Here is a 16171-nt window from a genome sequence, read left to right as displayed (position 1 = left end):
CCCCACCTCCTCATTGAGCCTAATTGACTTGGGTAATTGAAGAGGGAGCAGCCTTACTCTCCTGTGGGTGCAAATGGTGGTCTATTAAGAGTATCCAGCAGGGAGGTTACCTGCAGCCCAGTGAGAAAATGCGAAGAAACCAGCAGATGACAAAAATAATAGAAAGAAATGCATTTTACAGGCAAGGGTTAAACATTTGTCCTTTTTTAAAAAAAAGATTCTTTGTTTTCCTTTAGCTATGTATCTTTCTCCAAAAATGACACAGCCATGTAACTTTTCATGACTTCATAAAAGAAACAGGAAAGACTGTTTTTTTTGTTGTTGTCAGTAGTGATTTAATAATGTATCTTTTACTCAGCCAGAAAGTTTAAATCCCAATTATTAGACAGTTGCTCTAAAAAAGGTGGTGCCATATTTAATCTCAAAACACCAAGTCAGAGTCATGTCATGTTGACATTGGCAAGATTTTAGGTTACTTCCATTCCTCTCCCTGGGATTTGTGGGTGGGCGAGTGTTCTCCTAGTCACGGTTAAGAAATTTCCCATGAAGTATAGAATAACTATTTTAAAAAATATATAAATTTAGTCAATCTTTTCAGTCACATTGGAATAATTACATTGTGTGTCAAAATTATGAAATGCTCAACATTGGCGAATGCTGCCTTTCCTACTTTTCTTGACTGGTAGTGATTTTGCTAGATAGTGTGAATAATGACGTGTAATTTTCTTAACAGCAAGAATCATTTTTACTTGGAAAGACTTACATGTATTACTCAACCCCTCGAAGTGCAGTTAAATCATCATTGCCGCTTACTGGTCTAGCAGGGCTACCTCTCCTGGAAGGTGTCCTTGGGGCAGAGCAGAACCAGCCAATTTTCCACTTAATAATGATATATTATGATCCCTATGACACGAAGTTTCTCATACCTAATTTTGGATCAAGTTCTCCACTTTCTTGGTTCAGTCAACCGAGCCCAACTCGAAGCAATAAAATAGAAGTAGCGTTTTTCATAGCTGTCGTTCCTGATGCACTTCCTTACTCTTGGAACATTATTTTTGTAGATATATCGCAAAAAGTAAGTCTTAGGTCTACAGGCAGTCCTTGACTTACGACCGCAATGGGGACTACAATCTCCATTGCTAAGCAAGGCAGTTGTTAAATGAGCCGCACCCAATTTTATGACCTTACTTGCCACAGAAACACTACAGTTAAGTTAGTAGCAATTAAGATGTTACGTGACTCTGACATCTCTTTGTCTTTGCTTGTCAGAGGGTCACAAAAACTGACCACATGACCCCAGGACTCTGCAATGGTTAGAAATATATGCCACTTGCCAAGTGTCCAAATTTCGAACAGTGGTTGTTCAGAAACAGACATAAGTCCCTTTTTCCCCCAGTATCATTGAGGACCCAGATTGTTGGGGGCAAGGAGTGGTGCGGTGGCCTAGAGGTGGAGCTCTCTCCTCACAATCTGGAGGCTGTGAGTTCGATCCTAGGTAGAGGCAGATATTTCTCTCTCTTGGCACACTGAGAATTTATCTGCTGAACAAAATTTCACATTGGTGTCAGGAAGGGCATCCGGCCATTAAAACACTCCGCTAGCTTCCTTCAGTTGCCCAGACTCCACCCTGCAAGGGATTATGGGGTCATTAAAAGAAGATGATTGTTGGGGGCAAGATGGTGACTCTGTAAACTGCTTAGAGGGGGCTGTAAAGCAGTATATAAGTCTATTGCTATTGTAACTTTGAATGGCCACTAAACGAATGATTGTAAATCAAGGATTGCCTGTATAGTTTAGTATGTAAAGAGCGTAGTTCTCTCTGCACGGCTGCATGCGAATATTCAGAAGGCTTGAAAACAAAGTCTGCTTATTTCCTTTTCTTCAGGTGACGATAATGGGAAGAAAGCCAGCAATCCCAACCACTGTAACTGTATCATAGACCAAATCTTCACAGGTGGACTACAGTCTGATGTCACTTGTCAGGTCTGCCAGTGAGTATGATGAGCCAGTCTTTTAAAAACGGGCAACCCCTTGAGAATAAAATGGCGATATCTTCCTGTTGTACATAGAGAGTGAGCCGAGGCAGAAAACTTCAGTCAGCACCTGAATGAAATAAAGAAAAAAGTTAATTGCGTAATAACTAACCTACTGCTCTTAAACCTTCTTGCATTAAAGCAACCTTTTTTTTTTTTCTTGTGAAGTTGTGATGGCAATCTTCTTCGTAAATAAACATCACCAGGAGTTTAAAATCAGCCTTGGACTTGATTATAAAGCAAGTGGGCAGCCAATGGGCTTTTTTTAAAGGGAGACCTGAGCTGCCAGAACATAAAACAAATTTTGCACTGTTAAATTATAAGGACTTTTCATTAACTCCTCTTGTTGGTTTATATCTGATGGCTGATATTTTGTCCGTTCCCTAACATCCTGCTCTTGTTCCATATTTTTAAGGTCCCCATTAAAGAAATTTAAAATGTTCTTTGTTGGAAATCTGTTTTGCGAGCACCCCCTAGAGGTGAAGTGCCAATGTCCACTTCTGCACATTCATTTTGAACATGTAAGGGTTGCCAGAATGTTTTTCCTCTCAGCGTTTACCCTTGTGAACCTACTATTTTGTAAAGTAATATCACACCATTTTCTGGATCTCTTGATTTGCAGGGATACCCCCTTAATATTTATTATCTTTGTCCTCTCAATTGTAACAGGTAAAATGATTGTTACTGATAGAAGAGAATATTTGTAACACAGGGTTGACCTATGGGGTCACTGGCACTGAAGCTCCATGCCAGAAAAAACTTTTTTCTGCCTCTGAAAGCCTCCGAAACAGAGCTTCAGAAAAAAAGCCTCTGAAGCTCTATTTGGGACTTTTTTTTCTAAAGCTTCATTTCTGATGCTTTTTTCAGCCTCTGAAACCTCCGTTTGAGAAGCTGGGAGGGGCTACATTCAGAGAATAAGACGCACCCAGATTTTCACCCTCTTTTTTTGAGGGAAAAGGTGTGTCTTATACTCTGAAAAATACGGTAGTTGGGTAATGCAAGTAAACACTAAGCTCAAGAGAGTACCAAGGACCCCACAATCACTTCTGTCCAAACTATTGCGTTACATAATCCTGTGGCTGAATTCTTTCTTTCTTTTTTTCCCCTCTCCCTAGCGGTGTGTCCACAACGATAGACCCCTTCTGGGACATCAGTCTGGACTTGCCTGGTTCCTCCACCCCGTTTTGGCCTCTGAGTCCAGGCAGCGATGGCAGTGTGGTGAATGGAGAGAGCCACGTGTCAGGAACCACCACCCTCACAGACTGCTTGCGAAGGTACAGACTGGCAGACTGGCATTAGAAAGGAGCACAATCTTACCTTCCCTCCTCCTGTCTGCAGATGAGCAATTGGCAGGCAGATGGCCCAGGAGCAAAAAAAACACACCACCACGTCTGCAATTATTTCTGCTGAATCATCGTGCAAGCAACTCAATTCCCTTGTAGGAAAAGAGGCCAGGACAAAAAATAAGCATATAGCATAAACTTGATAGAAGCTGGTAGGTAACCAAGACAAACAACCCCCTCAGTTTAGTTTTCCCCATGATAAATTTCAGCACTGTGTATCCTTGATTATGTTAGACAGTAGACGGTATTGCTTCGTATGTTGCAAAGCAAGGCAAGCTCAGGATAAACATAAACACCTTTGATCTCTCATCTTACAGGCATTTTAAATAAAACGTCGTTGAACTCTTACCTACATATGCGGTATCTCTGTAGATCATAGGTGCAGGTTCACAATCCTTGTTTTCCTTAATTCTGGATAGTCGGCCTCTTACCTATCCCTCCCTTGCTCAGTGAACAGAAGTGGAGTCTCTTAGAGGTAAGGAAGAGAAATAAAAGAGGAATTGCCAAGCGAAGCAGCCAGTCAAAATTGTAAAGCAGGAAACCTCCATTGCTTCACCAGTTTTTGGACGCCGTTGGTTGGCCTTACGAAGAAGAAATTCTTCTAGTCCTTAACAGAATGTTCTGTTAAAATATGATGTGGAAATGTATCTTAGTACTGAATTCAAGAAAGATCAACAGATGAGCAATGTCCAGCAGGTTTCATCCTTCTTTCAAAACACAGTAAGCAGACTATTTTTTCCCTTCCACCTGATGCAACTGTCACTTCACAAAAGATCAGAGAGATTATAGATTTATCGCACAACCACCTCTACTTCAGGAAGATTGAAAAAATATTTGCCGGAGAATTTGTACAACAGTATACAGAAATCCATATTAAGAAATCAATATGCACAGACTTTCTTGTCTCCAAATGGGATAACAGGCCAGTTGCGATAGAGGGGCCTCAAAGAATTTACACTCCATTTCCTTGCAAGAATGGGAAATTTTTCATGTCCCTATCTGGGCTTTCCTCTATGTAATTACCCATAGTCTCAATTGAATATTGAAAATATTTCCACGGCTCTTTAACTGTTTACCTGTTCACTGTTTTAATTGTTTGCCACCTGTTTACCTGCTTTGAGGTCAGTTAAATGGAGATACTCATGGGGATATCTTTCTTTACTCACTGAATCACCACACTGTAATTAGGACATTGAGACTAAATTATTTAGGATTATGGATTGGTTTCTTCCCCCTAAGATTCTTCCATTTTCTTGGAATCTGGCAAGCAACTTCAGAATAATGCTAACCAGATCCATTCAGCTATCACTATTATAGTAATTAAGATCATAGGAACAGCCCTATTGGATCAAACTTCTATCTAATTCCGTAACTGTCCACTGATACATATTTTGGTGGCCACCCTAAACAAATTCTGGAGATAACCATTAAACCTGCTCTTTTAACATGGAAGTACTATACAGTAACAATAGATGCCAATAGAGCTATGCTTTTGTATTATTGCTTCATACTATGTAGGGTTTATTTGTTACCTTAACACCAAAGCTGATAATACACTATCTTGCTTTCTAAGTAATTCTGTCACATGCATCAAGCAGAAAATTTCAGAAGAGGTTAATCTCACATTCCAAGTTAGTTTTGGCCCTCCAGAGATTTTAGGAGGCCATTTTTTTTTCCAAGTCAAAAGTGGATGATGGCTAATTTGGAGCTGTTTTAGTTTTAGGCAAGATTGAAAGAAAAAATGATGCAAATATGAAAACCTTGAGGCTTCTGGATTCCAGCTGTCTTTAGCTGTAACCATTACAGTCAGCAGCCGCAGTTGCTACAAGATACAATTCATTTAGAAGTTCTATACCCTTTCTGTGGAGACTTGAGGATTAGTCCTGTGCAGTGTGTCTCTCTCAAATGGCTAATTTGTCATGGCTGTTCCATGCAAAGAATTCCTCGTATGTAGAAGTCCTGTTACCAAGTGATCTTCCTGGTGGATGGAGGAAACTCATTTGTGTGGAAGAAGGTTCAGTGTTGGTCTTACATACTGCCTCAGTACAGAATTTGGATTTACTGTTTCAATAAGAGAGGTTTTGACCCAAACATTGCCTCCACAATTCCAAGGTTTCAATATTCCTTTTTTAACCAGTTGTTCTCTTTGAGTATGGAAGGTAAGGGTGGCAATTATAAAAACTTGCATTTAGATTTCACCCAAGATAATTTCCAGATTTGGGAAGGTATCTTGTATTTTAGCTATGTGAAAAAACCTTTAATCTGTCCTCACAAATGCCTCAATTGTGTATATTTAAGCACATAAAAAAACCATGGTCTATTTACCTAATCAAAGTTTAAAATCCTTTTTTTGTTTCGTCTGGGGTGATCTCTTCATATTAGCCATTTTGTGATAGATTGGCTACTGAGCCAAGTTTATTTTGATTGTCATATTTTTCAGGTAAGCTTGGCTTTAAGAACATAAACAAAGATTGTGGGAAATGTCTTAAGGAATATTTTAACACCAGTTTGAATAGGTTACGTATATTTTTATGTTTTATTTTTAAATCAAGAAACACAATAGCAAAGGATTTGAAATGAATAAAAACTCTGAAGAAACTAGTATTTTAAATGTAAAACTTGTTGAAGATTGTACATAAAAGATACTAAATGGAAATTTAAATTGAAATAGTTTCTTGTGCTGGTTATCCATTCTGTTTTAAACATATTTTTTTCAGGTTTACAAGGCCAGAACATCTAGGAAGCAGTGCCAAAATCAAATGTAGTGGTTGCCACAGCTACCAAGAATCTACCAAACAGCTCACTATGAAGAAACTACCCATTGTGGCTTGTTTTCATCTCAAAGTGAGTTGCTAAATGATGATTCCTGAAACTGGATCTTCCTCCATGGAATTGGTTGACTTTCTTTACTTTGTGGATTTTATCTTAAATCTCACGGGTAGACTGGATCTCAGTTTTGAACTGAGTGTGTACACTTAAGATTTGGGGACATACCTTATGACTGTTGAATAATATAATTCTAGATTGATTAGATATCCGGAGTTTAACATTTTGCAGTTTCTGTCCCAAAGGTGCTTTTTCCAAAAAGCAGCTGGATTTCCTTGGGGGTTTTTTTGTTTTGTTTGAAAATGTTTTGCTTCCAGTCCAAGAAGCTTCTTCAATTCTGAAGAAATTTGGATGAGAAGCGAAAGGTTTTTCAAAGAGAAAAAGCCATCCAGTTCTGAAGAAGAAAATTCTTGGTTGAGAAGCAAAATGTTTTCAAAGAAAACCCCCCAAGAAAGTCCATTTGCCTTTTGAAAAAAGCACCTTTGGTTCAATCATGACCTGGATGATTTCCATAGACATTGCAGATCCAACTCTCTGCTGTTATATGATCCATGAAGCTATATGTTGCTTGCCGAACTTAAAACTTTTAGCCTTGATTCCATAACTGTCCGGAAGAATTGAATTAGAGAATAGTAGAATAGTTCAGAAGAAGTGGGTTCTTTTGCAGTGGTCTCTGCTATTAAACTATTTGCCCTCCTCCAATTGTGGAACTGGTGCCACAACCTAGCTGACCCATGTAATTTGATACCCATGAGGATATCTGTTCAATCAAGGCATACTTTCAAACGCCTGCCATTATATGTTTCCAAAGCATTCTAACTATAACTACGATAGCGCTTCAACGGGCATTTGAAAGGTTTTGTCAGGATTACCAGCCAGTGGTCGCTGAAGATTAATATTTTTGTGAAACTTACAGAGCTGAAATGCTAATAAAGGAGGATATTTGTAACTCAGGGTTGACATGAGGGCTCCTTTGTGCTCTCCTGGCACTCTTGACGAATCAGTCATCAGTAGACACATTGACACTATTAAATCTGTAGACTATGCAAAAGAGACTTATCAACCCAACCCAAAAAAGAACAAAAAAACCCCAGCACCTCTCCACCAGCAATCAGCACCCAGGTCAGGATAGATTAACTCTTAAGGTTAACTTCAGAACAACTAAGTAAACAATACCCCAATCAAGAAACAGCCAAAGAGCCAACAGTAAAAAAGCCCAACCAAAGAATCTCTTAAGACCATCCCCAGCAACACTGACAGGCCAAGGCGCCACAATATAAACTGACAACAAATTGCACTCCTTACTACTAGCACTGATGATGTTACCAAGTTTAGGAAATGAAACATCTGCAAGAAAACAAGCTCAGTGAGCACCAAGGTTCAGAGTTGACTTGCTTTTGATGATCAGCATATTCCACAGCAGAGAAATACAAATGGCTGTATCTAATATATCCAAATGTCTAGATTTCATAAAAGTGAACACAGAGAAGGATCTTTTGGAAACAGGCAGCATTTGTATTGAATGTCAAAGGATGATCTCTTGCCATGAATCACCCTGTCCTCCTGTTTGTTCAGAATTAAGATTTTAAATATTTAATGCCTCAAAACAGCGTTCAAATGCCAGCGAACTAATATTGCTAAATTCCGGCAGCTGAAGTAATGGATAGGGGGCTCTACGTTATTTATAGCCGAACTGTTATCAGAGTCATGATGAAGAGCTGTGTCTTCTGACAATGTTAATAATGTAATATGGTAAACCAAAAAAAATGTGAAAGGCTATCTCGTCTGTGTAATTTCTTTTCTCGTGCTCGGAAAAAAGCCTCGTCTGTTGCTAGGGAATTGTTCTGTTTCTGAAATTGGAGTACAATTACCTACAAAGGTAAATAGGACAAAGAGTTTTTTAGAAATTTGGAGAAAAGCTGCCTTTCGGAAGAAGAGTTCATTAATCTTTCTGCCCCCTGTTCACATCTGCTTATAGCATTTTATTTGGATGATGATAAAAGTATGGAGCTTATCACATTTCCCATTGTCTCTGAAATTAATCTTTTCCAGCCACTTGTGTCTTGGCAGCGTGAGATACCTAGAATATTATTTGTCTTGCTTTTTAAATCACAGCATACTTCAAGGCTAACTTTGTACAAAGAAGGTTTCAGGCTGAATCTACGCCTAAAAATCCTAGAATACCCCAAGAATGAAAAAGAATTGTTTTTAAAACATTTTTTCCCTCTCTTTCTGGTACATTCCGATCTCTCTTTTGTTCTAAAAAGAAGAAACAGTAGGCCACCATACAAATTGTATAAAAGACACTCACTTCTGACACACTGTTGTATTCATATACAGGTAGTCCTTGACTTATGACCATTCATTTAGTGACCATTCGAAGTTACAAGGGCACTGAAAAAAGTGGCTTAGGAAGTTTTCACACTTACAGCCGTTGCGGCATCTCCATGGTCACATGATCAAAATTTGGCCAGTTTGGAAACTTGACTCGTATTTATGATGGTTGCAGTGTCCCAGGGTCACACGATCTCCTATTTCAACCTTCTAACAAGCAATGTCAGCGGGGGAAGCCAGATTTTAGGATTTTAATAGTTTTAATATTTTAATATTTGTTATGATTTTATAATTTTATGGGGTTCTATCATTTTAATGTTTTAATTCGGCCATTTGTTTAATAAGTTTTTTTAATTCATTGTTTTATGTGTATATTGTTGTCGTTTTTTATCTTGGCTGTAAACCGCCCTGAGTCCTTCGGGAGAAGGGCGGTATAAAAATTCAATTAATAATAATAATAATAATAATAATAATAATAATAATAATAATAATAATAATAATAATTATTATTATTATTATTATTATTATTATTATTCACTTAACAACTTTGGCAAGAAAGGTTGTAAAATGGGACATAGCTCGCTTAACAACTGTCTTGCTTAGCAATTGAGCAGTTTGGGCCTCAAGGACTATCTGTAGTTGTTTTTCTACACCCGAGCTAACTAACTTTCATTATCTAACAACATGAAATTCAATAGTGAAAAAAGTAAGGTTCTACCTTTAGGCAAGAAAAACCAAATGCACAGGTACAGTATATGTGGTACTTTCTCAATAGTGGTAACTGTGAGAGGGATCTTGGTGTCCTAGTGGACTGTCACTTAAATATGAGCCAGCTGTGTGCTGCAGCTGCCAAAAAAGCCTACACAGTTCTAGGCAGCATAAACAGAGGGATAGAATCAAGATCACGTGAAGTGTTAATACCACTTTATAATGCTTTGGTAAGGCCACACTTGGAATATTGCACTTAGTTTTGGTCGCCACAATGTAAAAAAGATGTTGAGACTCTAGAAAGAGTGCAGAGAAGAGCAGCAAAGACAATCAGGAGACTGGAGACTAAAACATATGAAGAACGGTTGCTGGAATTGGATATGTCTAGTTTAATAAAAAGAAGGACTAGGGGAGACACGATAGCAGTCTTCCAATATTTCAGGGGCTGTCACAAAGAAGAGGGAGTCAACCTATTCTCCAAAGCACCTGAAGGCAGGACAAGAAGCAATGGGTGGAAACTAATCAAGGAGAGAAGCAACTTAGAACTAAGGAGAAATTTCCTGACAGTGAGAACAATTAATCAGTGGAACAACTTGCCACCAGAAGTTGTGAATGCTCCAACACTGGAACTTTTTAAGAGGAGATTAGATAACAATTTGTCTGAAGTGGTGTAGGGTTTCCTGGCTAAGCAGGGGGTTGGACTAGAAGACCTCCAAGGTCCCTTCCAAAACTCTGTTATTCTATTCTATTCTATTCGTTCTATTCTGATGAGATGCTGTTACTTTAAGGAAGTTAAAAATCTGATGATCTACCCATTTTTTTTACCTAGCGGTTTGAACACTCAGCCAAACTGAGACGGAAGATCACTACGTATGTCTCCTTTCCACTAGAGCTGGACATGACACCATTCATGGCCTCTAGGTATGCACTGGAAACCTCTTCTGGGGAGAAACCCTCCATATCTTAGGCAGCGTTTAAAGGGCAGAGAAATCGTCTAGTTCATCTTGTAGGTGGGGACTATAATTGGATGTTCTTTTCAGTGGTTTTGCTGGCATGGATTTCACAATTGAAATTAAGCAGGAGTATCTTTAGTGAAAAGAGAGTGATTCCATCTTCCTCCCTCTAAGGTGCATAGAGCCGTGGTGGCACAGTGGTGAGGATGCAGTATTGCAGGCTAATTCACTGCTCACTGCCAGGAGTTCGATCCTGACCGGCTCCAGGTTGATTCAGCCTTCTATCCTTCTGAGGTCGGTAAAATGAGGAGCCAGATTGTTGGGGGTCATAGGCTGACTCTGTAAACCACTTAGGACTGTCAGGCACCGTGAAGCGGTATATAAGTCTAAGTGCTATTGCTATTATACAATGTATAATATATAGCTATTATTTGTTTCGTGTATATATATATATATATATATATATATATACTTGCTTTTTATTTAACCAATCAATTTCTTTTGATTTGATTGTTATGCCGAGAAGAAAAATGGCAACTTTATTGCCTGACCACTGATATAAGACAAGTATAAAAAAATACACGCTCACATTTTAAAACTTTTGGCTGTGATAATAAAGGCAGGAAATCTTTTCCTTAAACAGCCATTCGAAAGTTCTCTAGAATTCTCCAGCCAGCATGACCTTTGTCTCAGGAAATGCTGAGATTTGAAATTGACCTTTCAAGAAGGTGCCCAGGTTGGAAAAATTGCAATGGGGGGTGGGTGGGTTTAGAGGAGCTTTGAAGATACATTTAGGGACAAGTAAATTTACCTTTCTCTCTTTGGAGAAAGACGACTTCTAGAAAAGTCACTGCATATAGAGCATTCAGAATTCACCCTGTCAATAGCCGTAAACGCTTAAACTAGTAATTTAAATCTCCTGCTTTGTGGCTTTCCGTGTTTTGCTGGTTTTCTTCATGCCAGGGGTAAGTTATGTCAGTGTTGTCACTTTACTTAAACACTTGTTTCTCCTCTTCAGGAAATGTCGAGAAAATAAGGAGATCGCTTCAAATTTTAAATGTCTGTTAACTAAAGGGCGACTTGATAACCCGCTGTCTTTTTAAATGACACTGAACATGGTGTTTTTTGTTTGTTTGTTTGTTTTTATTGTAGTAAAGAGAGCAGAATGAATGGGCAGTACCAGCAACCAGCAGATAGTCTAAACAGTGATAATAAGTAGGTGGCTTTGTCTTCTGTGCTTCTTGGTCTCAGATACGTCCCTTAAAACAGTATAAAAAGCTGCCTTGCAGAGCCCAGTAGCCTGGTGGTTGTTTTTTTTGTGTGTTCTAAACTGCTGAAAAAAAAAATTGCCCAGGAACAAAATGCTTCTTCTTCAAACAGTGACTTTCCCGTTCCACTTCTCTCCACCATTCCCCCAGCCTTCCTTCTATCTACTCTAAAGACTTGCTACTCCACAAATTTTACCTACTCATTTGTCCCATTGAAGTAGTCACTGGTCTAGCAAAGCCCACCCAGTCTTTGTAAAGGGGGCGGCATGCAAATACATGCAATAAATAAAATCTTAATACACCTGATGTTTTGACAGCTTGGATTGGCATTGATAGTCAGAGTAATATGTATAAACACCGTTGATGTTCTTCAGAAATACTAGATAATATAGGTAGTCCTCGATTTACAGCAGTTGACTTAGGGACCGTTTGCAGCTACAACGACACTGAAAAAAGTGACTTACGACCACTTTTCAAACTTAACGACCGTTGTAGCATTCCTATAGCTAAAACACGGTCAAAATTTCAGAGGCTTGGCAACTGACTCATATTTATGACAGTTGCAGCGTCCTGGGGGGGGTCATATCTCTTGTGGCCTTTATTTAGTCACCGTGTGACTAACTTCTGCAGTGATTCACTTAACAACTGTGGCAAGAGAGGTCGTAAAATGGCGCAAGATTCACTTAACAACCTAGCAGCAGATATTTTGGGGCTCAATTGTGCTCGTACATTGAGGATAACCTGTAGCATGTGGAAGCTCCACCTCGGATGGCCCAGCTTACATACAAGTACATATTAGCCAAATGTTGATTATTGAAGGGGCTAAAGGTTCTGTGTTTTAAAAAAATCAAGCCATTTTCTCTTTGCTTGTTCATTCCGACAGGTATTCCTTGTTTGCAGTAGTTAACCATCAAGGAACCTTGGAGAGCGGGCATTATACCAGCTTTATTCGGCAACACAGGGACCAGTGGTTCAAATGTGATGATGCCATTATTACCAAGGCTAGCATTAAGGACGTACTAGACAGTGAAGGGTATGTCAAGCTCCCCTTAACACAGAACGCCGGTTTTGCTCCCTACCGTGTCATTGAAATAGAAAAAGGGGAGCAAAATCGAGAGGGAACGTGTGAAAATAAAATTTTACTTTGATCTGGAGCAGGGGTCTCCAACCTTGGCAACTCTAAGACTTGTGGACTTCAACTCCCAGAACTCTGGGAGTTGAAGTCCACAAGTCTTAAAGTTGCTAAGGTTGGAGACCCCTGATCTGGAGCATGGGTGTCAAACTCGATTTCATTGAGGGCCGCATCAGAATTGAGTTTGACTTTGGAGGGGGGGGTGGGCGTGGCCAGCTCGACATCACTCATGTCAGGGGCGCCTCTGGCAGCCTGAGCGCTCTGCCAGGGCTCCTGAGCTCCGTTTTCGGCTGCGATGGCCTCCTGCAACCCTCTGCCAGTGAAAACGAAGCTCGCCAAGCTCGGTTTTTGCTGGCAGAGGCACTGCGGGCCGGTCCTTTGCTGTTTCCAGGACAGCCCCGTGGGCCAAATCTAAGCACCCCACAGGCCGCATCAGGCCCCCAGGCCTTGAGTTTGACACCCCTGATCTGGAGGATTATCTCAAAGCCAGTGATGATAATACATTTTTTTAAAAAATGACCTATGTTTTTGGGGTGGCCTCAAAGAGAGAAATGGCACCTTACTCGAAACCAACGTTTTTCAATTGGACTTCAACTCCCAGGAGTCCCCAGCCAGCATAGTTTATATTCCCATAATCCCATAGCTGACTGGGGAATCTTGGGAGTTAAAGTCCACACATCTTAAAATGGCCAAAATTGAGAAATGCTGTTCTAAGCAAGCATTGGGACCATTGCACTGAAGATTGTGCTTTGAAAAGCTCCGTTCTGCAGCCTGCATAAGTTATGCAAATGAACGCTCTTCTTTTGGCCTGACTCACCAGTTTTTGCTGCTTTTCTGGTTTCCCAAGGATGGGAGGGAGGGATGCCAAATGTTATTCCACTTTCTCCTTTTGCTTCTGGGATTCTCACCAGGATTTTGTATTACCGTATTAGGAAAGGAGGGGTTTTTGTTGTTGGTGGTGGTGATGGTTTTTGTTTCACAAAATGGGAGAGTCTGTGAAAGCTGATTTCCCTACTTGGGTTACCTTTGCAGAGAATTGTGTGATATGCGTAGTACAGTGTCAAGGTGCCTGAGATACAAACCTTATTTATAGTCATAGTACTCCTTACATGGTTGCATAGGTAGTCCTTGAGTTACAACCATTTGTTTAGTGACCAGAGTTACAGCGGCACTGATAAAAGTGACTTTTGAACGTTTTTCACACTTACGACCGCTGCAGTATCCCCATGGTCAGGTGATCAGTATTTGGACGCTTGGCAGCTGGCAGGTATTTATGACTGTCCAGGGGATCGTTTGATCCCTTTCTGCGACCTTCTGACAAGCTAAGTCAGGTTCATGTAACAACCATGTTACTAACTTTAACAGCTGCAGTGATTCACTTAACAACTGTGGCAAGAAAGGTCATAAAATGGGCCAAAACTCACCTAACAACTGTCTCGCTTAGCAGTGGAAATTTTGGTCTCAATTGTGGTCATAAGTCAAGGACTACCTGTATTGCCAAGGAATGTCTATATACAGAGGTCATTTTTTTTCACCTGTATTTCCTTCCTTTCTCTGTGATGTTCTCTGCTACGTGGGGGATGGGAGACTATTTCCCCCTCCGCTTCCTGAATGATAGGGAAAGGACTGTTGGAGTGGAATGTGTGGACTGTTGCCCACAAAATGTTGTCATCATATGACTAACATTTCAGGCGTCTTAGAATTCATTTGTTGTTAGAATGTATGCTCTGAGCTTCTCTTGGGGAAGGCAGCTTTACTCTTCGGCCCTCGTTCCTAAAAGTGAACCTTTGGAGTCCTGTGTTTTAATCCAGGGTCTTCCCTTCCCTTCCCTATTTGGGGACATTTGGGAATTTGCTCAGGCAGACCAGCAGACTTCTAAAACTGAAGGCAGCTGGACTTCCTTGTTTTTTCTTTTGAAGATGTTTCACTTCTCATCCAAGAAGCTTCTTTGACTCTGACTGGATGGTGGGGAATGGAAGGATTTCTATTCCTTGCAGACAGCTTGGTCATTTGCATCCTTTCAGAGGGTCATTGAGGCTACTTGGAGGTTCATCTGTGTCCTCAGGGTCACCTGAGTGGAGCTCCTGGTTCCTGTAGTCTGGAACTTTTTCCCCCTGGGAATCCATTCCTACTCCCACACCGTTCAAGGAGTGTTCATCCCAAATTGTATATCTAAAAGTCTGTAGAAGATTCTCACTCATCCACATCAGAAAGTCCATTTTGCCTGTTGAAAAAGCACCTTTGGGACAACCATGATCTGGATGACTGAGAATCTCTACAGGCTTCTAAAACTGAAGCTCCTGGAAGCCCCCTTTCGACTCAGGCCACCCTGCTGAGGATCCCAATGCCGGCAGAATCTCTACATTCTTGCCCCTTCAAGTTTGTTCTTTAGGTGTGGGATTCGGCCTCAATCCTGTGTCACTCGCTTTCAAGCCCTCAGCAGCCCAGCCATATCCTCTAATGAGTCACTGGCCTTGAATTATTTAGACTCTCACCACATGAACCTGGAACAAAAACCCTTCCCTGAAACCGTCCCTCCCTTATTTAAAAAATCCTTTCTGCTTTTAAGAGGGCTGGGGGTTGGGGAGCCAGATCGTATGCGGAGAGCCCCACATCAACCTAACTCTTACAAGCCACCTTTCTTCTCCCTACTCCGCAGATACTTGCTGTTCTATCACAAACAGTTCCTGGAGTACGAGTAGCCTGCTCAGCAGCCGACGCGACAAGGAAAGGAAAGGAAGCGAAAGGAGTGGTAGACTTCCGATAAAACACACAACACTACCTGAAATGAAAAAAAATAACAACGACACCCATTCGACACCTGGCCCCGAGCTGCGACAGGACCCGCTTGCCAGTTGGCTCACCGCCTAGAGGAGTTTAAAAAATAAAATACAAAATAAATGAACTCTGTTCCTCAGGTTTGCGGCCCTGCAAGGACAGAAGGAGGGGGAAACCTAACCAGAGGCTGCCGTCAGTGACTTTTGAGCAAAGAAATAGAATAGCGCGAAGGTTGCTCTCGATGGGGACATAGAGGGAAGCCGAGGAGTCCCGCCGTTCCTCCGAGACGTGCGCGGGAAGGCCGGGTGTGTGTGTGTACGTGCTCTCATCTTCTCCATCAAGCATCTTCTCCATTGGTGCTTCAGCTCCAACTGACCAATCATAACGACAGTTAATTAAAAAAAAACAAAAATACCCCGAGGCCCGTTTTTTTTTTCCTTTTTCCTTTTTCCTTTTTTTTTTTTATCATCGCCCATGGGTTTGAAAGCAGTCAAAACAGAGGAGAGTTGGGGACGCCGCGACGAGATGGACTTTGCGAGTACCTTTTTATTTGTGAATTTTAGTTATTAAATAAATACAGTATGAAATGATTAGGCTGTTTTGTTTTTCGGAAAAGCCATTAACCAGAGGCCAGATTGACGGGACCGGCGTGGTGGCGAAGGCACCAAAACCTGCCTCTATTTAAGTCACAGGTAATTTTGGGGATGGTGGGGGGGGTGGGAGAACCGTCCTTTTTGGAACAGACTAGGTTTCTGCTAGAGCCCCTCCCCTTCCCCTCCTTTTTTTGTTTTCTATA

At 40.8% G+C, this 16171-nt stretch overlaps 1 protein-coding gene across 4 annotated transcripts in view; it reads left to right on the top strand.

Moving 5' to 3' along the window:
* USP22 (ubiquitin specific peptidase 22) overlaps positions 1-15966 on the top strand; it is a 60060-nt gene extending 44094 nt beyond the window's left edge. For 2 of the 4 annotated variants that reach the window (XM_058157186.1, XM_058157190.1), the window contains exons 8-14: positions 1886-1991; positions 3149-3307; positions 6094-6220; positions 10074-10165; positions 11350-11412; positions 12349-12498; positions 15257-15966. In XM_058157186.1, coding sequence (XP_058013169.1) covers positions 1886-1991; positions 3149-3307; positions 6094-6220; positions 10074-10165; positions 11350-11412; positions 12349-12498; positions 15257-15299 — 740 coding nt within the window. In that variant the 3' untranslated portion in view covers positions 15300-15966. The remainder of the gene's footprint in view (positions 1-1885; positions 1992-3148; positions 3308-6093; positions 6221-10073; positions 10166-11349; positions 11413-12348; positions 12499-15256) is intronic. The other 2 variants (XM_058157187.1, XM_058157189.1) reach the window with 2 other exon arrangements.
* Positions 15967-16171: the final 205 nt, after the last annotated feature.

The sequence above is a fragment of the Ahaetulla prasina genome, chromosome 14 (genome assembly GCF_028640845.1).
Source record: "Ahaetulla prasina isolate Xishuangbanna chromosome 14, ASM2864084v1, whole genome shotgun sequence".
Taxonomy (NCBI): Eukaryota; Metazoa; Chordata; class Lepidosauria; order Squamata; family Colubridae; genus Ahaetulla; species Ahaetulla prasina.
The sequence above is the reverse complement of the archived record's forward strand: the minus strand, read 5'-3'. Positions and strand labels throughout refer to the sequence as shown.